At 47.9% G+C, this 27,738-nt stretch overlaps 1 protein-coding gene across 5 annotated transcripts in view; it reads left to right on the forward strand.

Moving 5' to 3' along the window:
* Positions 1 to 27,738, forward strand: part of NCKAP1 (NCK associated protein 1) — a 1,877,983-nt gene that overhangs the window by 1,797,455 nt on the left and 52,790 nt on the right. For all 5 annotated transcript variants that reach the window (XM_069615779.1, XM_069615776.1, XM_069615777.1 and 2 more), the window contains one exon: positions 1,803 to 1,892. In XM_069615779.1, coding sequence (XP_069471880.1) covers positions 1,803 to 1,892 — 90 coding nt within the window. The remainder of the gene's footprint in view (positions 1 to 1,802; positions 1,893 to 27,738) is intronic.

A 27,738-nucleotide genomic window follows, 5' to 3' on the forward strand; every position in this document is an offset into this window, starting at 1 on the left:
AACAAGGCTCTATAAGTAGACTTAAAGGAGGCTTGCTTGTGGGTTACAGTAAGCAGCCCAAGGAGTGAAGCTTAACAACATACAGTTATTTATACAGTTGAGTTACTGAGTACAATGCTCTACAATACAGAGTATGTCTAGTTCAGGTTATAGCGAAAGTAGAGACATTATACATGAGGAATAGACTATTTAGACAAAGAGCCTTGTTTTTAGGGCCTTGCAGAAGGCGGCATGGGATTCGATATATCTAATCTGGTCTGGGAGTTTGTTCCAGAGAGTGGCGGCCAAAGTTGGGAAGCAGATCCTCCAGCACGCACTCTGCGTGAGTGAGGTACTGTGATGCGGTTGGAATAGGCAGATCTGGCGGGTCTGGAGGCTGTTTGTCTGGAGATCCTTTGCGTAAGGTATCTGGGGGCGAGGCCATGAATACATTTGTGGGTTAGGGCTAGTGTTTTGAAGACAACCCTTTCCTCGATAGGTAGCCAGTGTGCCCGTCTTCTGATCGTGGAGATGTATTCCCTGCGTGAAAGGATGGTGGCTGCCCTTAAGGCGTTGTTCTGTGCTATCTGAAGTTTGGCCAAGTTCTTTTGCGATGTGCCAATGAAGAGAGCATTGCAGTAGTCCAATCTAGAGCCGATGAGGGCTCTAGCTATGGTGATACAGTTCTGTTGGGTTAGGAATGGTCTGACAGCGTTGATCAATTTAGATATATGGGGACTTGTTCAAGTTCTGTCTGTCAATTTCTTCATTAACGTTCATATGCTGGTGATATTTACTCCAACTTTGCCCATATTGACTTCTCTTATATGAGGACTTGTGTAAATTCTGTCTTGCTAATTTACTTGGTCAGGTTTCATATAAGTGTTTCAATTGTTCATGTGTCTGTCGGCACGCTGCGGGGACCCCAAAACCTATGAGCAGACTCATCAGTGTTCAATGGCATTTCCGAACCGTAGCACGTTTCTGAAGCAAAGATTTAACTATGGGTCTGCATTTTGGCAGGTGATAAATTACCTTTAATTTTAGCAATGTAAAGTATTTCTTAAAATTGGACTCTTCTGGGTTGTGAATATTTTTTAAACTCGTGGATTGGATTTAATGTAGAAAATTAAAGAAGAGTAATTCTAATATTTAGTAGATATGATCAATATTGCTATTTAAAAAAATGAATGCATGTTTTTTATCGTATAAGGTTTGATGTAAATCAAAAGCACTTAATAAAATCAAAATAAAATAACAATGCTTCAAGAAACCCTTAAGCCCACTATGGAGTGGGGTTGTGAAGGACACGAGAAAATAGGATTTGCTTGTAACCCTTAAATCTGAAACTAACCAGACTCTGCAAGGCACGGGAAGACTGATTGGGTTTGGTTTGAAAAGTCTGTACTGGTCCTTTGTTCTACCCACTGAGCTCTGTGATAAAATCCATGTGGGAAGCTGGACCATTTCTTTCCAGCGTATATGTCCTAAGGACAATCTGGCGGTTACTATTACATTTAGGGGCAATGGTATTATGAATTTCAACAGATTTATGATGGGTTGTTAGCATGCAATTCTAATAGTGCAATGCTGAAAATACCACCACAGCACCATTATTTCTTCTCTGGATCACGACTCCTAAGTGAGGAAAGAATTCACAATGGGTATGGCAGCTTGAATGCAAAAATGGGGGGATGACATTATAGTTATGTGATGTATCTTTTATGTTCAAACATTAAACATCACTCAATTTATATATCTAGCAAAGGCATGTTAACATGTAGAAATGGGAAAGAAACAACTCCTTTACACTTTTCTTTCAGCTTGCTTCTTCAAGTTTACTGAAAATTGGCCAGGAAACCGATAAAACAACTACAAGGAACCGTGAATCTGTATATCTTCTGCTGGATATGGTATGTATGTATGTTTTTATATTGTTGAATTCACATGAACCCACCAATAGAGTTGGGGAAAGGAGTTTTAAACCAGTGATTCTACAAAGTGTATTGTTCATACTCTTGGCTATTGCCCGTGATTCTTTTGATTATAGTGCTAGAATATACTTTCTTTTCTACATGAAACAATTAGTTGTGTGCATTTCAATATTGCACATAATCCACAAAATTCTAATTTACAATGGATTCCTCATCTCATGTTTATTTGTCTGACTTGCAGCACTCTGAAATTTTTTCCCAGCAGGGGGCATCATGCACACTGGCGTCAATGGCTGTCAAGTTGTCTCTGTGCAGGGGGCCACCACACAATTTGGTAGTAAAAATTACAAAAATAGTCAAAAAGGAGTGTACTCTGAGCAATAAGTAACAGTTTGATTCAGGGCCAGCTGTGGCAGCAATTTCATACAGAGCACGGAACCGAAAGGTGCTGTCAAAGTAACACCCCTAAATCAAACTTTTTTTATAACAAACTACACTAATTAGCATTAGTACGTTTTTAGGAAAAGCTTGCCGTGAGGCTTTCTTCCTGTGCCTCCGCCAAATGTTAAATTCCATCATACCTGTGGTCCACCTCTATTATATAGTTTTAGTTTTGTACAGGTGAGACACTGTTATTTAGAGTCATTCCTTAGCTTAATCATAATAGCCAAGAGATTATTGGGACAACCCCCTCCTAGGTCAAGCACTACTCTTGCAGCTGGTAAGTTTGTGTCTCTTTACCGTGCTGAACTTGTATTTTTACTACAACTCCATGACCGGACATATGAATGCGGTTACAAGTAGGGAACTCAGCACCCCGGGACCTGAGTTCCTTTTTTCCGCATGGAAGCATGCTACTCGGTAACTTTGCTTCAGAGATTATCTGACACACTTATTTTTCTTCAAAATGAATTGAATTTCTGGTAGACTTTATCAACCTGTCTACTCTGAAACCCTCAGGCTGTGATTGTGGTGCAAAAACATTGCTTACCGACCCTCAGAGTTTGTCTGTGGTGCCTTGGTACCGACCACGTCATGGTGGTTTGCAGCTTGTGAATGGTGATGACACCAAAGGTCTTAAAGGAGGGAGCCTCCAAATTTGCCGTAGGTCAATCATCTTCGAAGTCTCCAAGTACGACACCATCGAAGCTTCGACCCGATAAAAAGAGCTATGTGGCTAAAAAGAAAGCTACAGAAAGAGAAACAATGGTCCTAAAAACTCTTTAAGAGATCCCGCTGAAGGAGCGACTCCTGTCCTTCAAGAAGAAGAAGAGAAGGAGAAGGCATCGATGTACGGACTCATCCCCCGAGAGACGGGTATGGTTCCTGTCTAAATCTGCCTCAGTGGGGAAGTGGAAAGAGTTTCATATCAAGATGTTGCAGGTCTTTGAGAAAAGCGGGTCTGCCTGTTCTCTTTTCCTCCATGAAGACCGCCTCAGAGCCCACCGTACCCAACAAGGCCGGCAGGGACCCAATTCACCAACAACCTTATGTGACTAAGAGCCCCCAAGACCGGTGAAGTCCTCGATCCTACTGTCAACGCCATTGGCGGGTCACAGCCTAAATTGTCGAAGACAGTCGAGGATCCCTTGAGTAGATTCATTCCAAAATCTACCATGGATTTTATGTCCTGTTTTTGGGGCATTTTTGATGAGGATGAAGACCCAGTCCCTTTCGAGTTTGAGCCCATGGATCTTCCTCAACGTCCTGAGGTGTTCCAGAATGAGGAAAAGAGATTATCCGACCTCGCTTTAGCTCTTCACGAGGCAAGTGGCTTGGACACCTCTCCCAGGGTGGAATTCCCACAGGGAGATCCTAGAGCCCATACAAATGTGGCATATAGGAAAATGATGGCAAAGGTGACGGATGCATTAGGTTAGTGTCCCCCACCTGGCAACATAACGGAATGTGACTTGACTGACATTCTGGACAAAAGCACATTCGTTGAACCTGGCTTTCTGTTACACAATGCCATAAAAAAAAATCCCCTCATTGATCTATGGAAGACTTATGTTTGGGGCCAGCATTCCACAAAGATTTTTGCTAAAAAGTACAAACCATCCCTATCTGACCCAGAGTTCCTAACCAGGCATCCTGCACATGATGTCTGGTAGTACAGGCTGCAACTGTGGGCAATAAGGCAATCGCCTACCCATCCTTACCCCCTGACTGGGATGCAAGCGTTACAATGCTTTAGCTAAAAAGGTTTTTGCATTTGGCAGTATGGCACGTAAGTCAGTTAATGCTTCACATGCACTGTCATAGTACACACACACACCCACACTTTGGTCTGTGATTGCGGACACAGCTGAACACATCCAAGAAGGTGGCATGAGGAAATGGAGGATGGCAAGGAAGCAATGATCCGATCCCTGCAGTCAGGACTCGGCGCGGCTGATTGTGTCGGGAGGTCAATCGCAGCAAGTTCTGTCATGTGAAGATTCACCTGGCTGAGGAAATCAGGATTGGCGCAGGACATCCAAGCGAAGCTTCTTGACATGCCTTTTGGAGGCTCACATTTGTTTTCGCCAAAAGGCAGATTACCGTCTTGAGAAACTGCAGGTATCCAAGGCTGCAGCAAAGTCCTTAGTGGTGATTAGGCAACCTGCTCAACCTTCGGATCAATGGAAGGGCAAGCCGTATTGGTTTCTACAGCTACAGACAAAGGCAAACAGCCCGCTGCTAGTCGAGGACTAGGTCAGAGATGTTTCTTTCAACCTTCCAGAGGTAGAGGAGGCAGGCCACGTCCGTGTCTGTTTTCTCCAGCGTGGCCCGCCACAAAACGTATTTAAGAAGTTATGCCACACTATGCCAGTAGGGGGGCGTCTGACACGCGCATGAATGGTGCGCCATTACTATGGATGGATGGGCACTTCAGGTAGTCTCCCAAGGTTATTGCCTCCCGTTTTTAAAGCGCCGGCAGATTTGCCCCTTGCGGATCAGCCCACTTCGTGTTCCTGATCCACTTCTCCTGCAAGAGGTTTCCTCTCTTCTGTAGAAGTGTGCTGTAGAGTTGGTACCTATTCCGGAAAGAAACAGGGTGTGGTACTCTCACTATTCCTTGGTCCCAAATAAAGACAGAGGTCTGCGACCCATCTTGGACCTGAGGTGCTTGAACAAGTTCCTCAGGAAAGAAAAATTCAAGATGGTAACACACTCGCAGATCCTCCAGGCCCTAGAAAATCAGGGTTGGTTAATGTCACTCGACCTACAGGACACGTACTTCCATGTGTCGATCCATCAAAAGCACAGGAAGTACCCGAGGTTTGTCATAGGCAATTCCCACTACCAATTTCAAGTTCTTACTTTTGGCTTACCTTCGCCCTGAGGGTCTCCACCAAGCTGTTGGCGGTAATGGCAGCCAGTCTCCGGAAAGGGGAGATCCACGTCTTTCCCTACCAAGACGATTGGTTAATAAGGCTGCGGTCTGCGGATCATCTCAAACTCACCTGCCACCTCCTTCACATGCTGGGCATCTCCCTCAATTTAAATAAATCCCAGCAGACACCTTCTCAAACGCACCAACATATCGGAGCAGTTTTGGATTCTCCCTCAGGCAAGGCTTTCCCTCCTGAGGCGAGGGCTCTACACATCCTACTGATGGTCACCAAATTCATGAACACCCAATGCCTGCCAACCCTAGATTCCCTGCGGTTGCTCGGCCCCATGGCCTCATGCATCCTCCTGGTGCCAGAGGCTTGGTTGAGAATGTGATTGCTCCAATGGGTCCTCTGGTCTCAATGGTCGCAGTTCTCTGGCTGCATGAGGGACTTGATTCCAGTCCTGAACAGAGTTGCTCAGGACCTCCTGTGGTGAACTCGCACAAAGAACGTGATGGCGGGAGAACCCTTTTAGCAACCGTGGCCAGAGTCAATGGTAGTGATGGACGCATCTCTGAAAGGCTGGGGTGCTCAACTGAAAAAGAAGATGGTGAGAGGGTTGTGGTCCATAGCGAAGACAAGACGTCACATAAACCTGTTGGAGCTGAGGACGATCAGACTGGCACTGATAGCTTTCTTGCCCTCCATACAGGGGAAGTCTGTCCTGATCATGACAGACAACACAGTGGTCATGCACTACATCAACAAGGGTAAGGGTGCAGGGTCACTCCCTCTGTGCAGAGAGGGGATGCAGCTCTTGTTCTGGGTGTTGCAGAACAAGTTCTCTATATCAGCAATTCACCTTGCCAGTAAGGTGAATACGTCAGTGCCCTGAACAAGCAGGGCTTGGTCTCCAACAAGTGGGAGCTGTGCCAAGATGTTCTTCTATAGATCTTTGCCCTTTGGGAAACCCCTCAAGTGTGAACAGGAAGTGCGAACATTTCTGCTCCAAGGAATTTCCCCATAGAAGAGCACATGGGGACGCATTAGTGGTGGAATGGAACTTCAGCTCCTATATGCGTTCCCACTGTCATTCCTCACGTGATCAGGATATTGAAGAGGTACTATGGGCTGGGCCAGGAGAATATGGTACCCAGGCCTTCTGGACATAGACATGTGTTCTCCACATCGTCGTCCCCAGAGGACAGACCTTATACCTCAGAAGAGAGGGCTGGTTCTTCACCCGAGCGTACAAACGCTGCACCAGCACGGCTGGAGTCTGAAAGGCTAAGGTACAGGGATTAGGACCTGCTGGAAGAAGTGATGGAGTTGCTTTCGGCCAGAAGGACAGCAACAAAAGCTCTATAATGTTCCCGTTGGAAGAAATTCTGCAGCTGATGCAGAGCACAGAATGTGGATCCTTTCTTATGTGACATATCAAGGGTGTTATCCTTCGTTCTTCATTTGGCAAAACAGGGCCTTCATGTTGCCACTATCAAGGGCTATTTAGCAGTGCTTTCTATTTTCAAGCGCACACCAGAACAAGGATCATAATTCTTGATACCCGGGTTGGTGCAATTTTTAAAAGGCCTGCTTAATACTTTCCCTCCGATAACCTTTCATGGCTCCAGCAGGGGATTTAAACTTAATGTTAACTGTCCTCATGGCTTCCCCATTTTGGCCCATTAAATTTGTGTCCTCTGAGGCTACTATATTGCAAGACCGCCTTTGTGGTTGCCATTTCATCCGCCCGTAGAGTAAGTGAATTGCAGGCCCTGTCCTGTAAGCCCCCTTTTCCAGTGTTTTCCAGTGACAAGGTGACTCTTAGAGAGCGCCCTTAGTTCCTCCCAAAGGTTGTATCAAGGTTTAATCTGTCACAGACCATCTTTCTTCCGGCCTTCTATAAACCTCCTCATCCATACAAGGAGTAAGAAAGGCTGCATAGTCCCGATCCCAGCAGGGCTCTGAGTTTCTACATCACCAGGACAAGACCATTCAGGCTGGAAGACCAGCTGTTCATTGGATATGCCGGCACGAAAACGGGTAGAGCAATAACGAAGCAAACCATCTCTTGAAAACAAAGCTAATACACTTTGCCCACAGAAAGACCACTTTTCTTAGGATGGTTGTTGCCGGCAACCTTGTTGAGCATGTTACATGTTTTTAGATATTTGGGCTTGGAATTAAAAACCAGCTGTGATTATTCGGCAATTGTTGTGAGGGAAAAGCGCAAGGCTATATACCCTTGACAAACATGATTGTTAGATGTATAAAAGAGAAATCAGTCTACAGTTTATTAGACATGATAATATAAACAGAGCTTCTGTGCGTCTATCTTATATGGGCTGGAGGCACTTTGTATGGAGGATCTGTCTTGGCTAAAGATCAATGAGGGTACATTCTGGAGAAGAATTCTCAAACTAGGCCCAAGTGTAGCTTTAGAAATTATCAGGCTGGAAATGGGCCTTATCTCATTGGTCGCCTTGGCATTGAAAAGTCCATGCCATTTGTTATATAAAATCCAGGCTATCCCTGCCTTGCCTTTTATTTCAATTGTTAGGGAAAGAATTTGTGTCCGTGCCCACAGTAAGTATACCCCTTTGGCTAATAAGACCTTTGCTGAAATTGAATGGGAACCCAACTGGGAAGAAGAACCTCATGTTTTAAGGAAGAGGTTTATAGCAAAATTGGAAAGATGGGACTGGCCATCAAACTATAACCATTTGGTGAGTCTGAAAAGCTTTAATAAAGTTTTGTAGACATTGGGCCTCATTACAAGTTTGCCGGTCCGGAAACAAGGGTGCTGGGAAGATCACTGACACCCTTGTTTCCGGACTGGCAAACTAGGAGTCTGCTTGCTGGAGCCACTGGGCCTGCCAGGCCTGACCCTGCCGGGCGCAGCGACCACGGTAGGCAGACCGGTTACGGATCCGCTGGCACCATTCGCAATGGTGCCGGTGCTTCCGAGTCTATACTCCCATAGAGTCCTATTGGACTCTATGGGAATGGGGACTTACATTTTACCGGCCCCTGACTTCCCGGGCCACTGGACTTGGAATCACCCGGTGGCAATGGGAAGTCAGGCGCCGGTAAAATGTTACGGGTCCGGCAGCAACCCGCCAATAGCACCGGCAGGGTTACCACCAGACTCGTAATGAGGCCCATTGTCCCACAGCTTCAAAATCCCACAGAGCTATAAACAAATTCCCAGTAGTGGCATGCATTGGACCAGAGTTAGGCATTGCTAGGGAATCTAGGATCTGTCGCCTTTGTGTTATTGCGGGAAAGATGGTAACCGCCGGCCACGTACTTTCGGAATGCATTGTTCATGGTTCTCACTATATGACATTGTTAGGTGCTTTTGTGCATCTCAATAATATCAAAGGTGACGCTTTTTGGCGTTATTATCTAAATACAGACAATACATCGCTACATATAGCACTAAATCATGTATGGTCTGCCGTATTAGCCACAGGGTAACTTGTATAGCGAATTAAGGCGTAAGTATATGGCACTGTGAGATAGACAAATTATGTTTTTCCTTTTACTAGAAGTGTACTAATTTATGTATGTTGGGTTTTCTATGTGTTAATGATTAATTTTATATTGTATTTATTATCTATACTATTATGTGAAAGTTTGTATGAACTGTATACATAATATACATAATAATAAAAAAATAAAAAAAGTATAGTGATTTTGTGTCTGATTGCTACACCAGCGCGGGTAAGGAAGTCCCTGAAGGCTTCAGAGCACATTCCACCAGAAGTGTGGCAGCTTCCTCTGCTCTCCAAAGATGTAAAGGATATCTGTGAGGCTGCAATATGGTGCTCCATACACGTTTGCAAAACACTACTGCCTGGACATATTATCCACAAATGAGTCTAGTTTCGGACGGGCTGTCCTCCAATGAGCGGTGAGATAATTGCAATGGAGTTTGCTCCTCCATAATGGTCTTACTGCTGTGGGAGTCCATGCAAGATGCAGAATCCCTGGGAGGACACAATCCATTAGAAGAACAAATGACTTACCTCTGGTAATGTTCTTTCTACTGGTTGTTCCTCCTACAGATTACTAATTGCCCTCCCAACCTACCCTGCGGTTGCAGAGCACTCTAGTACAATTATACGATGACTCTTTTAATACTAAACATTCTTGTCTCAAATCCCTAACACGCTGTGCTATGGGAAAAAACAACAACTGAGGTAAACAAATCTAGAAGAAAAATAAGTGCGTCAGAAAACCTCTGAAGCAAAGTTCCCAAATAGCCTGCTGGGCAGGCACACAAAAGGAACTGAGGTCACGGGGCAACTAGCGCGCTATTTGTACCTGCATCGGGTTCACGTCCGGTCATGGGGACTCCTCCTCGACAGCCATCAATGCCAGTGCCTATGACCCCCTGCTGGGAAAAAGTTCCTGAGAGCTGCAAAGCGGGAGAATAAATATCTAAGATGAGGAATCCGTGGGAGGAACATCCAGTCGACGGTACATAACCAGGGGAAAGTAATTTTTTGTTTATGTATGTTCACACACAGGCTGCACCATGGACAAATCATTGCTTTATCTTTAAGCTTCTAATATCTAAACTCACAAAAATGCAAATACAGTTGTGCATAAAGCAAATACACCACAGAGATGTAACACACATTACACAAAAAACTCCAGACAAACAATACTCGTACACATCCTCAGAAACACTTTACCCCTAACCCCAAATACACACTTGTTCACTCAATATCCTGGCAGTATTCACCTTCACCGCATTTTCCAAGTGCATTTTCGCACATGGTTTAAATCACTCCACAGTCACACAAACCTATCATGTTGTATTTTTTGGTCTCTCTTCTTTTTATCTCATGTATGTTCTTTGAGAGCTTTTCTGTTTCCAGCACCTACCCACACCTCAGTTGTGTTATTTGATTTAATAGGGCAAATTGAAGCTCAGTTGCCAAATGAGGTGACAGATTTAGGCTGCTCTAAGTTGAATGTGGTCCTGCCCAGGTAAATAGGCGTCATTTTGTGTCTAAAATATTCTGATATGATGTATATGATTGTCATTTATAACGTGCTACACAATAGTTTCTAGGCGCAGGAAGACAGAGGGAGGACAAGATCAACGATCTTACTAGACCTTGTGTCATTCAGATCGTGTAAGTGTGACATTACAAAGTGCAGGTTGAAGCGAGAGCGGGGAAGTGCCAAGGAGAGGGAAGGGGGAAGTGCGATCAAGGCAGCATTGCTCTAAGTAAGTGCAGCCAGGGCAGCATGGCTTTGGGTAAAGTGCAAGGAGGCAGGGGCCTATAGGGTAATAGTTACAGCTGCTAAGTGTGCGTTATGCACTGAGGCAGTGCAGGGGAGACTGATCATGGGGGAGCCTGGTACCCAGTGAGCCTCCGAGGGTAGCCAAACAACCAGTCTGCACAACAGACGGGGTAGGTCAGCAGGGGAGAGAGAGAGAAAACAGAGAAGAAAAGGAAAGTCTTGAGCTGCTTCTGGAACTTTAGGTGGTCCGGCTCAAGTTTGAGAGGGGGCAGGGAGATCATTCCAGAAGGAGGCATGGAGGCATCTGCAGAGGAGAGAGATCTAACCCCCCTGCCCTCCCAACGCCCCACTCTCTGCCTGGAGAAGCCACTGACCCTCAGAGAGCTTGAGGTAGCTGAGGTAGCTGAGCAAAGGGCTCGAGAAGGAAGGTATTTTTGAAGAGAGAGTTGGATGTAGTGGGGCCCGGACCCAGAAAGCCTTGTGGATAATGCACAGGGTCTTGAACTTGATCCTTGCAGCCACTGGGAGCCAGTGGGGAGAGATTGTTTTTTTTAATCTTGTTTATTTTAAAACCAGCACACAGATGACAATTAGGTAACAGACATTAGACTACCAATCGCCTCCAGTTCAATACCCAAGCATGTCCTTGACCCCTCTCTCCTCCCCCTCCCACTCCCTCTCTCAGCCATTGTCGGGATCCAACGCCGCAAGGGCCAGGACTGGCTCCCTGCCCTCAGAATGAAGGGCACTTGCAACCAGGCGTGGTTTATAAGTTAATGCCGGGAAGTTCTGGTCATAGTCCAACACAGGCACCCAGGTGTTTGAAAAGCGGTGGAGGAGGCCATTGTTAGCCACTGTGATTTTCTCGGCTATCAAAATGTCCGAGTTTAAGCCACCATAGGATCATCAGGGGGCCCTCCAGAGATTTCCAGGTACGTGCCACTGTGATCTTAGCGACGAGGAGGAGTTGTGTTAAGAGGGCCGCCTTCCTGCCGGTTCTCGGATAGGTACTTGGGATTGGGACTCCCAATAGGATAGGTTCCGGCTCCAATGGAATCGCCACCTGAGTGATGTCTGCAATGATAGCCGTGCATTGGGACCAAAACTCTTATCACTGGGCATGTCCACCACATGCGCAGGTAGGATCCTGGGAGGCCACAGCGGCGCCAGCATAAGGGGTCTAGGACCTGGTTGAAGTGGTGTAGGCGGAGCGGGGGTAGTACCATCGTAGGAGTAGTTTATGTGCGCACTCCCGGTTAGTGATACAAAAGGAGGACGAGTGTGTCCCCGACCAGATGTCCACCCAGGTCTGGTCCTCTATAGGGTGCCCCAGATACGCTTCCCACTGTGACATATAGGAGGCCCTAGCGGCGAGGAAGTCCACCTGTAATAACCTATAGAGGGCAGAGATTTTCCCCTGAGCCGGTGGGTCTGCGACTGTGAGTTTGAGGGGGCTAAGGGGTTATGATGCAGCCGAGCAGGTCAGCGGATGGGAGCACCAATGTAGCAGTTGCGAATAGGTGAACCTATCCGTTTCTGCTAGTCGGAAAGCATTCTTGCATTGCTCGAAGGTGCGCGGTTGGTTCTCCTCAAAGAGCTGACCCAGTGAACTAAGGCCACCCGCAATCCAGTTCTTAAAGTTCGAGGGGGAAGATCCCGGTGCGAAGGCCGGGTTGTGAAAGACTGGGGCAGAAGGGCCCAAGCCTCCCGGGATGCCTTTAAATTTACGAGCCCAATCCCATACTCTCAAGATGTGTCTAGTGGGGGACAGGGTGCCTGGCCTTGACCGGCGCAAGGGTCCGGGAGGTGTGGAAGGAAGCGTAGGGGGAGGGGCAAGCGAGACTGTTCAATCTCTGCCCATTTCGGGTGACCCGAGAGGATGGCCCAGGCCTGGGTGTGGGCCATCTGCGCCACCACCTGGTACTTCTGGAGGTCGGGGACACCTAAGCCTCCCAGCCTGGGATTGCTCATCATGACCCTCTGGGGGGATCCGTGACTTTTTACCCCTCCAAATGAAGCAGAATATTTTCCTTTGCAGGCGCCGAAGCGGGGGCCGTGGGATTGTAGTGGGGAGGGATGTGCACATATAGAGAAATCGTGGGAGGAGATTCATTTTACAAGCCGTGATACGGCCCAGGAGCAAGAGCTCTTGCAGAAGCCATCGGTCGAGGTCCCGCTCTAAGTCTTTGAAAAGTGAAGGGAAATTAGCCCGATAGATGTCTTCCGGGCGGGCGGGAATCTGGACCCCCAGGTAGGGAATAGACTTCTCGCTCAGTTGAATCGGGCGTAGGGATCTAAAGGACTCACGGTCCCCCTGCTCCAGCCCAATCCCCAATGCTGCCGATTTCCCAAAGTTGATGGTAAAACCTGATACCCTCCCAAACCTATGGATCTCTATCAGGGCTGGCCCCAGTGAAGCAGAAGTGTCTGGATAGCAACACATAATCTGCATAAAGTGCGATCTTGTGTTGGGAGGGGCCCACTTTGGAGGCCTTTGACCCGGGGTTTAGATGGATTCGCTGGGCGAGGGGTCCCATGGCTAGAGCAAAGAGTAGAGGGGGCATCCCTGTCTGGTCCCACAGGTCAACGGGATTGGATCGGACAAGAGGCCATTGACCCTAAGAAGGGTTTTCGGGGCTTGGTAGTTAGCTAATATCAATATTTGGAGGGTGGGCCCATAGTGGAAGGACTCGAGGGTGAGTCGCAGGAATGCCCAGTCCACTTTGTCAAATGCCTTGGTTGCGTCTAGGGCCAGTAAGGCTAGCTTCTACGAATCCTGATTCGCGATGTCTATCAAAATGAGGACTCTGCAGATGTTATCTGCAGTCGATCTATGCATTATGAATCCTGTCTGCTCTGGGGCTATGATATCGGGGAGAACACCCGCCAAGCAGTTTGCCAGGACCTTTGAGTATGTTAGCGTCGAGGTTTAGTAGCGAGATGGGCCTATACAAAGTGTTGTCCCTGGGGTCTTTTCCCGGTTTGAGGGCGAGGACTGTGATTGATTCCTGCATTGAGGGGTTGATGGTCCCCGAGGTGGCAAGGAATTGAAAAGAGTTGTCAAGGGGGCCTAGAGTTGAGGGCAAAAGATTTTATAGAATCAGGTCGTATATCCGTCCGGTCCTGGGCCTGTGGGTTTAAGACTCTTGATGGCTGCATCGACCTCCTCACCTGTAATAGGAGCCTCCAGGCTCTCTCTCGTCGCGCCTTCGAGGCGAGGGAGGGCTGTGCCCCGTAGGTAGTTTTGTTGTTCCTCAAGCATCCGCGGGGATGCTGACATGGTGTCTGTGAGGTGGGTGACTGCCAGTTGTAGCTTGTCTCGATCAGCAAATTGGTCTCTGCCTTGGGGGTTGCGCAGGCCCAAAATAGTATTCCGCTTCTTAGCCTTGGCGAGTTTCTCCACCAGAAGTTTGCTCGCCTTATTGCTTTTGGCATAGTAGCCTTGCTTAGTTTTAGCTAGTAGTTTGGCTGTGTCCTCGGCATAGTGTTCTTCCAGCCTATTTAATGCTGCCTGTAGGGCCCGGTGAGTTCTCGGGGTCCAACTTTTGGCCTTGCAGACTGCCTTCGCCTCGTGGACCTCGTTTTCCAGGGTGAGGCGGGCCTGCCGCCTGCATTTGTGAAAGGCTGCTCCTTGGGGTATTAGTGCCCTTCTCACCACTGCTTTCATTGCGTCCCAGGTATTAGCCGGGGAGGTATCCTCGTTCCGGTTTTCCTTAAAGAAATTCTTAATTGACTTCGCTATGGAGTCCCTCAGCGGCATGTCCCCAAGAATAGGGTCGTACAGTGTCCATCTACGTCGTGGGGGAGGGTCAGGTTCATGGGCCCCGAGTGTTAAGGCGACTGGGGCGTGATCAGAGAGCACCCTAGGTCCAATGGTGACATTGTCAGCAAAGGCCAAAACTTGGGGGGAGGCCAATAGGTCAATTCGGGAATTGGTTCTGTAAACGTATGAGTAGAAGGAATAGTCTTGCTCGTAAAGCACCCACCACGTATCCACCACATCAAGGGTTCTGAACAGTTGGAGATGGCTTGCTGCCAACTTGGAGTATTTGCGAGCAGGAGGATGCGATTTGTCTTTAAGCGGGTCCGGACCTCCATTGAAATCTCCCCCAATGATAGTCTGGCCCTCGATGAACTGAGGGAGGGCATCCTCTAGGGCACCATAGAACTCTTCTTGTTTGTCATTTGGGGCGTAAATTGGGATGAGGGAGTAGAGCTGACCATAGATCAGGCATTTGACCGCCATAAAGCGGCCCTCGGAACAGCGCATGGTGTCCAGGATTTGTGGCCTGGGGCCCTTTGCAAAGCGAACAGCAGTGCCCCCTTTCTTGGTGCCGTTGGACGCCAAGAATTGCAATGGGAAGAATCTGTTGCGGAGACGGGTGAAGTCCGTAGGAATCAAGTGAGTCTCCCGGAGGAAAACCACAGAGGCTTCCTCGATCTGCAAGCAGTGCAGCGTGGATTTCCTTTTAGTGGGGGGAGTTCAGACACCTGACGTTTAGTGTAAGAAATTTCAATTTTCGGTGTGGTGGAGGCACCTCCTGGACTTTTGCAGGATACCTGGACGGAGCTTGGTGGGGATAGAGCTCAGATGCCATCTGGAGGCTTAGTGAAGATGCAGCCATCATGCAGCTGGGGTTTTAACCCCCTCCAACGGGAGGGTGAACATGTAACGGTTCGTGAGGCCGATTCCTTTGACTAAGCGATTCCCATGGCAAACGGGCCCACACCTGTCCATCCAGCCTTCAGGGCTAGGACGGTAAAGAGAAACTGAGTTCGCCTCCAAGGGGATTTTGATGGCATACGCCTTGGAGGAGGGCATGGGCCGCTTGGGGCCCGCAGTATCACTTTTGTCGCATTAAGTTCCACTGTCGATCATCTCAGAAGGCGAGTTGCGGCAGCTCTACTTCGCATTTCGGCGCCTCTGCACCTTCGACCAGGCAGGGTGCCTCGGCTTAGGGGGAGACCTGTTTAGCTCCTCCGTAGGGCGGTGCAGACTGGGGGAGGATGAGCCCCCTGGAGAATCCGGGTGCAGGATAGTTGCATGGTCTCCAGATGACTGATTCTGCGTTGGGTTCCCTGTTAAGAAAACTGCAAAGCTGTGGGGAACAGCCATCGGTATCGGACTTGATGGTCTTGCAGAAAAAGCGTTAGGGGCCGAAGGGTCCTCCTCTTCTGTAATGTCACAAGGGAAAGGCCCTGATAGATCTGGAGCGGGGCGCCTTGGAAAATTAACTCATCTCGGGACAACCTATTGCCGAGGAGATGGCTTCCTTGGTGGTATAGAAGTGGATCCTTGTTATCACATCGGGAGGGGGCGGAGGGGGTCTGATTCTACCCCCCGTCTTGGGGGCAGCCTGTGAGTGCGGTCTAGTATGAGTTGAGCCTTATCCATGTGCGGGAGCAATGATTGAAAGAAATCGCCTACATATTCAGCTAGATCTTTTTTCCGGCACTGTAGTGGGGACCCCACGAAAACGTAGGTTGTTACAGCGGGCCCTATTTTCAAGGTCCTCCTGTTTAAACTCGACAATCTCACTCCTGTCCTGCAGGGCCTGGATCGAGCATTGCATTTCCAACAGAGTCGCAGCGTGCCCCTGGGTCAGGTCTTCAACCTCTCCCAAGTCTTTGTTTCGCTTCCATGACTCTCTGATCCGTTCGCTCCAGCTTTGTGGTGAGCTCTGACATGCAGGATCTGAACTCCGCTTTAATATCTAACATGAAGGACTGGATGTCTTCTTTAGTTGCTAACATCCCCTTCTCTTCTGGGATCTTCTGAGGCGTGAGTTTGGTGGGGGGGGGTCGGATTTCTTCCCTTTGTCCACTGAAAGTAACATGGTAGAAATGTCTGAGCTCTTAGGCGGTTTGAGATGTTTAGCCATTGCTCTCGGACTCCGTTTCAGGGACCCTTATGTCAGCTCAGGCAGCACCAGCGAAAATGAGGGGGTCCTGGAGGAGACTGTCACTAGAGGCCACAGGGCAAGATCCGCGCCTTCCGTTCCGCCCTGTGTAGTGGAGTTAGGCAGCAGGTATGAGAAGCTGAGTTTTGGGGTACTGTGCCATGGGTGGGGCAGGAGCCTAGATGATTGGCAAGACCCCAGGCGAAGTCTCCATAGGGTAAGGGAGAAGATGGAGGTCATGCCATGCTAGCGCTCATCAGACGTTGGGAGCAAGTCTTGGGTCACCTTGGTACCTGTTCTTCAAGGACGTAGGGTCAGGCGTCAGGCTTCGGGATCCCGATGGACTTGGCTGACGGCTGCTGGGTTATCTAAAGGGGACCGCCTCCTACTGCTGGCTAGCAAGGAACGGAGGAATTACTGCCTCCCCAGGCAGGCAGGCTTTGGGCCTAGCTTTCCAGGCGGGGTCAAGGGAGTGGGCCGGGGCGCCCCAGAAAGTAGTAGGTGAGGCAGACACCTCCAAGAGCTGGCTGCGGGAGTCGGAGCCTGGCAATGGGAGCCCGCCAAGTTAGGGGGGGTGGTGGGAGGACTCCTTAGAGCTGTGGTGTGGTTTGCTGAGGTTACTGCTGGCTTGGGGTGTTGTGAAGCCACCGTAGCACTTCAGCCTGAGGAGTAAAGAGCCTGGCTACCAGAAGGTTCCAGGCGGTGGCAGGCGAGGCTGAAAATTGTGCCAGAGGGCTGCTGCTTTGGGTGGCCACCTCGGAGACTCGGGGGGCAGGGTCCGACACATTGGGGCCCACAGGGGTATTGTAGGCTGCTCTGGGTATTGTGAGCTGCGTGGGGCTGTTGGCGCGCATGTGACTGTCTCAAAGCGGAGATGGGGCCGGAGGTATTCCCCAGGGGGCTTCTCCTTCATGAGTCGTGCCTGGAGGCCGGCGTTGCAGGTAGCCGCCTCTGAGTTCCGGGGGCCAGCGCCAGCCACGCTGGAGGCCACCAGCACCTTCCCGGGCTCAGAGGAGGACCTTGCTGAGGAAGCAGGGACCGCCCAGGGAGTTGCAGTCTGTGCGAGGCCGCGGGAGAACAGGTGGCTGCCTCAGGACGCTGGGCGGAGTAGTGATCCTCGCCACGGGGTCCCCCCCTTCCGTCGCTGCTTCAGCAAGGCAGATTCCCCCTCTAGGTCAGGCAGGGGGCGACGCCGCCGGAATACTTTGTGGATGTCCCCGCGGGCGTTCAGAGGTCTTGAGACGGCTCCGTATAGGGCAAATTAAACAGGTGGGGTCCCGTCACCTCCCGATACTCCGCTCTGGGCCCACACTCCACTCATGGGCCACGATCATCTGTGTCGGGCTCTCTCCTCACTTGTAGGCTGCTGGTAAGGCTGAACAGCCGCGTCCATTCGGCGCATCCGCCATTTTGAATTCAGAGCGGTGGAGGGGGTAGCAGGTTCACTGGCTCTATTTTGGGGCTCTAAGAAGACTTAAGAGCCCATTCTGCCTTTTGAGGACGCTCCGAACTTTCCAGCAGCTGCCGCTGTGACATCAGTTTTAAATAGACAGCAGAAGCCTTACATATTCGACGTGTGCCGTGGGTCCCAAATGGAGGCCATCAGAGGAGCTGCCACATAGCTGGTGCTCCTGGACACGCCCCCGCCAGTGGAGAGATTTAAGGGCTGGAGAGATATGGTCCCTGGGCTTAAGGCCAAGGACAAGTCTTGCAGTCCTGTTCTGGATTAGTTGCAGAGGGAGGAGAGTAGGGGAAGGCAGATTGAAAAAGAGGCTGTTGCAGTTGTCCAGCCTAGAGAGAACCAGGGCTCTGGAGACAGTGAGCTTCTGGGGAAAAGTGAGGAAAGGAAGAATACCTCTGAGGAGGTGCAGCTGGTAGGGGGCCTTCTTAGCAAGGTCTGTTATGTGAGGAGAGAAGGAGCGAGTGGAGTCGAAGATGGCGCCAAGGTTTTTTGCCTCACAGGCAAAGGATGAGGGCCCAAGAAGGGCGGTCAGAGTGAGAGGGGGTAAGCTAGAGCAGGGTGCCCAATGAGAAGGGTCTCAGTCTTACTGGCATTAAGGCAGAGATCATTAGAGGCACACCATGCCTGAATCGTGGATAGACAGTCAGGAATGAGCGTGTAGGAGGCTGAGGGGAGCCTGAAAGAGAGCTGTCATCTGCATACCACCGAAAGTTGGATGAGAAGGTAGAGATCAGGTGGGCCAAAGGAACCAGGTAGACATTGAAAAACCAGGGTGAGAGGATAGAGCTCCGAGGTGGTGAAGAAAAAGGACCCAAGTTCAACCTGGGAGGGTCAGTCAAAGAGGAAGGAGGACAACCACTCCAGGGCCTAATTCTTGATGCCCAGGTTCTCACAAAGTCTATTGATCAGGATGCTGAGATTAACCATGTCAAAAGCAGAGGAAAGGACAAGGACAAGGAGGATGAGGATAGAAGGAAGGCTCGAGGCAAGATTAGTGAGCAGATCTTTACGTGTGTTCAGGAGAACAGTTTCCGTGCCTCTGGCTCCTCTGAAGCCAGACTGATTGTCATGGAGACAACCAACAAATTCAGTGTGGAGAGTAAGCTGGGAGATGGCCAGCTTTTCCAGGTGTTTGCCCAGGAACGGAGTGATAGAGATCGGGTGATAGTTTGCCGGACAGGTAGGATCGACAGAAGGCTTTTTTAGAATGGGGTGCACAAGGGGGTGCTTGAGGAGAAAGGGGAAAGATCCATTGGCAAACACGTGATTGCAGAAGTCGGCTAATGCTGGAGTGAGGGTGTCAATGTGGTCGTTGATGGTTCTGGAAGAGCGGGGAAGCACCTGTTTGGATGACACTTTCTTAGATCAGACTTGTCTAGAAACATTGTCCGGTGTTGTTGGAGAGAGAGGAGATAGAGGAGAGGGAGACGCGGCCAGAGTGGGGCCAATAGAGGTAGAGGGAGAAGGAGAGGAAGAGGAGATGGAGGACAGAATGTCCTAGTTTTAGTGGTGAAGTGAGAATCCAGAGCTGTACAAAGGGCCTCAGAGGGAACAGGAGAGGTGGAGACTGAAGAAGGATTGGCCAGCTCCGTGCAGATTCCAAAGAGTTTGTCCGTGTTGTTAGAGGCCGAAGAGACGCAGGCTTGGATGTGGACTCTCTTCTTGTACCGGACAGAGAGTCTGTATTGGCTTTGGAACAGGAGGCAGGCCAGTTTGTCAGAGGATGCGCCTGAAGCCTTCCACTTCCTCTCAGCCACCCTGCACTTGCGTTTCAGGGCGCACAGAGGTCAGAGTCATACCAAGAGTTGTGCTTGGAGGTAGGCTTCAGATGGATTTTCATGACATGCTAACATCACTCGGATCATGGGAGCAAGAATCATGTCAGGGGCGAGTGATGGCAATATTCCGAATGAGATGATGCAGCTGCAGAATGTATGCATGCCTTCCCGAAGTCATTAAAATGTCCAATTTATTTAACAAGTTTTAGGAAATGTATGATTTTTTGAAGATTCTGTTGGCTTTAGTACACACAATGGGTCTGTGGGAACACAATCAAAATTGTAGCACAGTGGAATTGTGTTATTCTCATGGATTCCTTTCTCCCCCAAATTCCTCATCTTCGATGTATATCTTACTGTGCTTGCTGTCTTTGAAAGCCAGGATAGGAAACCATGGGGGTCTGCTCTGGGTCTGACTGACTCCAATGCACACTCATGATGCCAGATGTGATGTCAGGGGCAGTATATATGGAGCCATTGGCGGGCCATGACCTTGGTTCCTTTTTTCTGTTCACTTAGTATGCTGCCTAGGAATGCCACTAACATTTTCTCTTAAATAACTGCATCATGGCGAATCCTGTGTTGGGCTTGAAGCCTATTGGGATTGCTTGAGGCAAATGTCAGTCACTGCCCCCCACATCATTTGTCTTTACGGCATGTGGCAGGAATGTGATGAGGACGACTGAAATCCCTGCCAGTCAATGCACAGAGAGGCCCTCAGTAACGTGCCGCTAAAATGTACTCCTTGCTCCACATGGGCAGCAGTTGTATTCCCTCCAAGTCTCTAGCAGACACGCGGAACGCCGCGACTTTCTACCATTAGGACGATGGGCCTAAAACACCCATCAATAAATTTAAAAGAGAGTTTTTCACTACCTGGAACAATTTAACCACGATTCACCAGTGATCTTTTTTGGAATAGGTCGTCATCCACTGTTTGGATTGGATATGACAATTTATGATATTTATGATATATGGAAAAATGTCTAGCCTATCAACCGCAAGTGTGAGCACCTATGCTCTTAAATACAGGACACCTTGGCAAGTTTAAATCCAGGTTATGTCATTTTGCCGATGTTGGGAATCTGTGGACAGTGGAGAGTTGGTTCTAAGCAATAACTCATCAGTAGTTCATGAACGCCCTGAGGAAGATGTGAGGTTTCAGGTCGGAACACTTGTTGGCTACCCAGTATCGAGAAATGCACCAACAATTTGTGTCATCTATGATTTTGAACGCGATTGTTTATGAAAGGACACTGAATGTTGATTAGGGTGTAGCGCTTTGGTCTCACAGTCTAATGTATGTTGAGTTTATTGTGACCTTGTCTAGTGTCATTTGTTGAGACCACTGCAGGCAGATCACCCTCCACTATAATAGAGCAGTTAGTTTGAACGTATAGTCCTTAGCTCCAAGAAGTCCAAATCTTCAGAGGAGATAAGAGTGTAACATAGTTGGAGGTCGGACAAACATCAGAAAGATTCCATCTCAGATGAAGGTGACTAAAAAGAGATTATATATCTGATAACGATATAACAAATTGCAGCTGACGAGTGATTTTAAAAGCATGAGGGGATGTGTGTATGGTGCTGTGACCTCCCTAAACAATACTTACGTGCATACTCCCACAGGGATACGGAACTAAATACAATGGTGCTACGCTCATTGAACTTCTAGATGCATGTTTCAACTGTATTATGTGCATCAAAGTGTGAGAATCTTCACCAGGATGAAGAGAAATAGTTTTTTAGTTGGTCACTAACTAATGTTTGAAACCATGTGCCTTTTAACAATGAAAAATTGGGTGGGTACACTGCTTATTGGTGCGCTTAGACCACTTGTGAGATTTGAAAGTGGCGTACTCCAAAACTAGTGACAATGAGGTATTACCCATATCCTCATGTATAGAATACATATCCGTGTTGTCATTAGTAAGGGTGCGCTTGCCCGTGAGATTATACTGATGTGCACGTGGGATCACAATACCAAGAATTTTAGAAATTATATTTGTATTTGTTGAACTGCTCCCAGCCGACACGTGTTTCAACCTGTGGTCTTCCTCAAGGCTGATAAACGACCTATTTTTATTAAGCAATGCTAAATATCTAGTATGAAAATCATTTACATAAGAGTATATACACATACATGAAGGATTATGAATGCACATGCCAGGGCCATTGATTGGGGAAGAGGTCAGGAAAACAAAAACAAACAAGGGAAAAACAGTTTGTTAGAAACTGAAATTTCACATATGGTAACTCATTATATTGCTTAATGCAAGTGAGTCCTAATGCCAATCTTGTATGATGGTATAGTCAATAAATGGCAATCATAAATTGATTATTATTATGGATATGGTGAAGCACCCAGAGTCCCATATATATCAATACACCAAATAGTGTTTTACCAAATTATTGTACTGCGCCCATGCATGGTGCCATTCTGGTAATACTGGCGGTGATGTGAGTAATCATTATATAACATTTTGATCAAATGATGATCAAAATGATCGTAATATTGATATATTTATTGGAATATTTTGAATTGACTCACCATCTGTCATGAAAATTCTGACCTGTAAGTCAAAATGAACAGTTTGTAACTGGTCGACCATGTAGGGTTGGTGCTGTGGCTAAATGTTGTTAAATCAGTGAGTGGCACTTACTCTGTTATGTTGTAGAACTCACAATAGTTGAAAATGTAAATAACTTGTTTGATTCCTGCAGAGGTAACAAACATCTAATTGTGGCTTAAATCGTTACCATTGAACTAATTTCTTAGAAACAATAACTATGCCAACTTACCTCAAGGACTTTGTTGGTTTTGGTATGTGTCAATTTAGTTGTCGCCTGCTTGGCTTCCAATATATAATCCTGCAAGAGGCAGGGGATGCCATGGTTACTGGATGGTTGATGCAATCATGCACATCTCCTATGTTGATTTAACACTAATGCTTGAGCCAATATTGCTATTGGGTATATATTTAAAGTTACAAATACTACATACTAATGTCCATTCAAAATAACTACTTAGTATTCTGTGCAAAACCTATTTCCCTTACCTGTAGTATGAAAGGATGTTCTGTATGGTATCATCCCTGGTGTCCCACGTGCAGGAAGCGAGCGGTTGTCATTTTAGCTCCATATTAGTATTCTGACCTTATGGTTGACGTCAAACGCACGTAGCGCATGTAAAATGGGGGTTTTCATTCGGAAACATTGTCTTTTGTGAGCATTCCATGTTACCGGAGCGCTCCGACCAGAATAAAAGTATATCCCACAAGAATGTTTTAAGAAGAGACAGACTTGATGTCTAACAACATTAGCTGACTTGCTGTGGTTTGAATATTGTGAGATAATTGGAGATCTCATTAGTATTGGCGGGTGTTTAACCATGGTTATTATATTGTATTTATTGTAAGCATTAAACCCTAATGTGATTTTTGAGGGTTCCAAAAGTGCAGCCCGAGACAATATGAGCTGATACGATGAGGTAAATAGTCACTTTGACCCTGTAAATGGTAACAATGCTCAAATGACAGTATTAATACCATAGAGCATATGTACCCAACCGTTAATTTGAGTATTGTATTGTATTTGGTTATTTATGTAGCGCTCTTTCCCCACTTGTGTGGCCTCAATGCGCTTTTTCCTCGGTTGAACGCCCTTTGTGACCGTTGTCAATGTGGTTGGAAATTCTAGAGAGTTCAGTTTAGAAGATGCATCTTGCCGTTCTAGGACTTGGGTGGCTGGCAAGGCTCGACTAAGCAGCCCAAGAGAGGTCAGACACATGGGTGGGTGCTGTTGAGAGTTAGAGATAGATTGCTATTGTTGGGAGAGTCTATGTGAGCCCAGCTATACCGGATCCTTTTGGGTGGTTGCTGAATGCTAGTGGCCGAGGTGTTGAGGCCCGTCAGACGTTTGTCTGGCGGGCTATGTGTGCACTAGACTGGATGTGCTTGGCTGTATTCTATTGTGTATGGATGCTTGGCTGTGCCTGCGGCCTGTGTCCACACCAGTGGTGTGAAGATATACGTACCGTAGTCTCCGAGATTGCCCTATTTGGGCAATATGTGTCCAGGTCTAGAATTGAGTCATATACCAAAGGGCCTAGCTTTCATACTGTAGCAGGTATCCACATAAATTAAATAGAGATATAGGCTACACCTAGATTTGAGAATCCTGCACAGTGGGAGAAAGGCCAATTTTTCACAGTGCTGTAGGTTTAGGCATATGGTAAACCAAGATGGAGGCTACCCCTATATCCGAGAATACCGTATAGTGGAAGAGGCCAAGGTACCACAATGCAGTAGGTCCAATCATACAGTAAACAAAGATGGAGGCTACACCTGTTTCCGGGAACCCTGCATAGTGTGCAACAAGCTTTGGTCTAAAAATATAGTAGATCTCAAATAATAAACAAGGGATGAGGCTACATCTAGATTCGAGAATCCTGCTTGGTGGGCACGGAGGCACCTAGGCTTCATAGTGCAGTAGGGTTCAGCTTATTGTACAGTAGGTTCCTGTAGTGCACCAAAACTTGGTTTGTTGGGCCTAGATTTAGGAATACCTTATGTTAGGGAGAATTCTCATAAATGTACTAATTCCCTTCACCTTAGAGACCCCCAGCAACTTTGCTGGATTTTGAGGACTTGATTATTTTTACCTGGAGAGAGTGTGAGCCTTTTTTCCCACTCTCTCGTGTATTTTATGCGTGTTTTACTCTTGTGTTCTTTGATTATGGAGTTTTAGATAACTGCATAGGCATCATCTTTTCATGTGTGTCACACAGCACCCTCAGTGCAGTGGCACAGGGAAGCCTTTCAGGCTGTCACAAGGTTTAAATACCTTCTCTGGGATAAACTACTGTTTCCCAGAGAAAGTAAAGTTAAATTGACTTTACTAGGCTTTTTAAATTCCTAGACCCAGCACACCCTATCTTTCAATAGAGTGCTTGAGGTGTTACCTATTATCCCCTATGTCTAGAAACTCATGTAGAAGTCAAATGCTACCCTTTCCTCTCGAAATGGCTGCTGGCAGTGGCTCTACAACAAACTACCATGATTTTTCCCGACCGCGAACACCGGTAGCGTTAAATCGCGGGAGCCATGTTTTTCAAGATGGCGTATGAGCCCCCTTTGTTTAAACAGGTCCTGGTCTTCTTTTTTCGACATTTATTTTTGGAAAGGTCCTTCTAGAGTTTGTGTCTGCGCGCCAAACTGTCATGATGCCTGCCCCCGGAAGACCAGACCAGGCCCAGCAGCCCCGGAAGCAGGCATCATGCCACTTGGAGCATGCCCAAAAGCCCCAGTTAGGGGCTGTTTGGGTACAGTCCTGGCGCCTATGGCGCCAGGCTCATAAAGATAAAGTCAGTCCTGGCGCCATGGGCGCCAGGCTCATTATTGATAACTTACCTAAAGCAGACCATGCTGCATACTCACCTGAGGCAGACCATGCTGCATGAAGACTCAAGCCAAATGAGGCTTAGGAGGGACTATTTTACTGAAGGGACTATTTGTTACTTGGGTGGGGCTGTGGAAGAATACTTACCTGGATCTTCTTCCAAGGCTATTTAAACCACGCCCGGACAGCCACACGTGCTTTGCGTTATTCTGCTTGCTGCAGCGTAACGCTCACCGTGTTTTCATCAGCTCCAGTCTTCAGCCACGCCCGCTTCAGTCCTGGGACTCCTGAAACAAGAAGACAAAAAGGATAAAGGTTAGAGCAGGAGTTTTAACTTTAATCCTTACCTGAATTCTGATCCATTTCGCCACGGAACTGAAAGACAGAAGTCATTGAAGCATCGCTTCGCATCCTACGGCGCTGCGCTGAACTCACCTGCTTGGCGGTACTTCAGCATTCCATCACGCTCTCTCCATCTCGCGGCCGCCCTCCGACACCTAAGGAGACAAAGACAGCAAGGTGAGCAAGGAGACTCTCTAAGGCCATACAAGCTACCCCCAAGGACTTACCTGATTTACCACGGGAGGTACTCGCCTCATTTCGGGTCGGCGCAGTCAACTCTGCTTCATCGCCGTACCCCGGCCCCTAAGGGGAAAAACACAATAGACTTACCTGAATTTTACCAGTGCCATTTGGAAATCTTCGAGTGGATTAATCGGCAACCTGCAAGGAATCGGACAGAGTGAAGAGTAGACATTTGAACTCTTATGAACAATTGGACTTTAGAGTCAATACTGGAACTCACCAATTCCTCTACGCCAGTGAAGTAACTGGTCATCAACGCGCCCCTGCGGTCGACGCAGGATGGAGCGCTCATCCTTCCAAACCATCAGGTGAGACTAAGGAGGGGACATCAAGAGTGATCAGTGGGAAGACAACGGGAGTGGGGAAGGTGGGTTGACACTCAATTCCACGGGTGGTTAATTCCTCTTCTCCTTTGCAGAAGAATATTCTTGCGAGCCAGACAAACTAGGCTGAGCGGGCCAGTCCAGTCAGTCATCTCGGCGCTACACGTCACGCTGGTGGAAATAACAGCGGCCCAGTTCCGGTCGACGCCCCCGTGGGAACAAGGTGAGCGTAACAGAACGCAAAGCCTACCCACAAATACCCAACTGGGCGTCATGGAGACCTCGGAAACTGATCAGTTGGCCCAATTATTAGGGGAATTAAGGGCCGAAGTGCATTCCGCCCGCCAAGAAACCAATGCCCTCAGGAGGGAACTGATAGTTTCAAAATAACGAACTGATGAGTTGGCCAGACAACTATTACAGAGCCAGGCTGGACAAACACCTCTACCTCAACTTGGGGCTAGTCCAGCTCCTGTACCATCGAGTAACCCGGTGCAGATAAATTTACGTGGAGCCGTTCCTTTGGCTCCGCCTGAACGCTTTGCCGGAGACCCAAAAGGGTTTGCAACATTCTTGAATCAATGCCGCTTGCACTTTTTATGTAGACCTGGAGCTTTCCCAAACGATCAGGCCAAGGTAGCCTTTGTACTGTCATATCTCAGCGGCAGTGCGGCAGATTGGTCCATTCCACTAGTTAACCAGGATGACCCGATTCTTGGAAATTTCCAGGGTTTTCGAACAAGCATGGAAAGACTATTCGCCCGACACTCCTGAGGACAGGCTTTATCCCTACGTCAAGGTAACCAGGATCTTTTATCTTACATTGCAACTTTCAATAGATTAGTAGTGGAAACCGAATGGCCTGAAGCCAAGCGAATCACATTATTCCATCGAGGACTTCGAGGAGAACTCAAAGATGTTTTGGCCCAAATGGTGAACCCGCCTCAAGACTGTGCTGAATATATAGATCTAGTGGTCCAGCTCGATCACAGACTTCAAACCAGGAAGGCTAACCGAGCCAAGTTTGAGAACAGGGTGTTGGTTAAAACCCACGTAAGCTCCAAGGGAGTAAATGTCTCAGAACCAATGCAAATCGGGGGGGTTAAAGGACCCCTAACCCAAAAGGAGAGAGATAGAAGACGGCAACTGCAATTATGTTTATATTGTGGAACTACTGGTCATTTTCTTCGGAACTGGCCTGTAAAACCACCCAAGAAAGTTATAGGAGCAGCAGACGAAAACCATGTGAAATCTGACTCGGGAAATGACCACGCCCGGCAATCGTAGAGGTCCGCTTACCGAGCTTAAAGAAGGACACTCTGACCTCGCATTTCACCATACCCAGGGTCCTTGTAGATCCAGAGCAGCCATCACGCATACACGCGGTAAAGGCGTACGTAGACAGTGGAGCCATAGGAAATTACTTGGACTGGGACTTGGCTGCCAGGATGAATCTATCTCTCACCCGCAAGACCACGGCCGATGTTGTCACCACTGTAGATGGAATGAAAATTGCCTCTGGACCTGTAACTCATTCCACTGCAGAGATGACATTGCTGAGTCAAGATGGGCATCGAGAGGCTATGATGTTTGACTTAATCAAGGCCCCACAGTTTCAGCTGATACTGGGGATACCTTGGTTGGAAAAACATAATCCCTGTATTGATTGGCGAGAGAAGAGACTAACCTTCCCAGAATGTGCTCACACCTGCTACCCAAGGAAAACTCAAAACTCAGTCCTGGCCCCAGTAATTCCAGTAGCCATGCAATTACCTGTTGAATACCAAGACTTTCA

Source organism: Ambystoma mexicanum, chromosome 9, assembly GCF_040938575.1.
Source record: "Ambystoma mexicanum isolate Mex_15411 chromosome 9, UKY_AmexF1_1, whole genome shotgun sequence".
NCBI lineage: Eukaryota > Metazoa > Chordata > Amphibia > Caudata > Ambystomatidae > Ambystoma > Ambystoma mexicanum.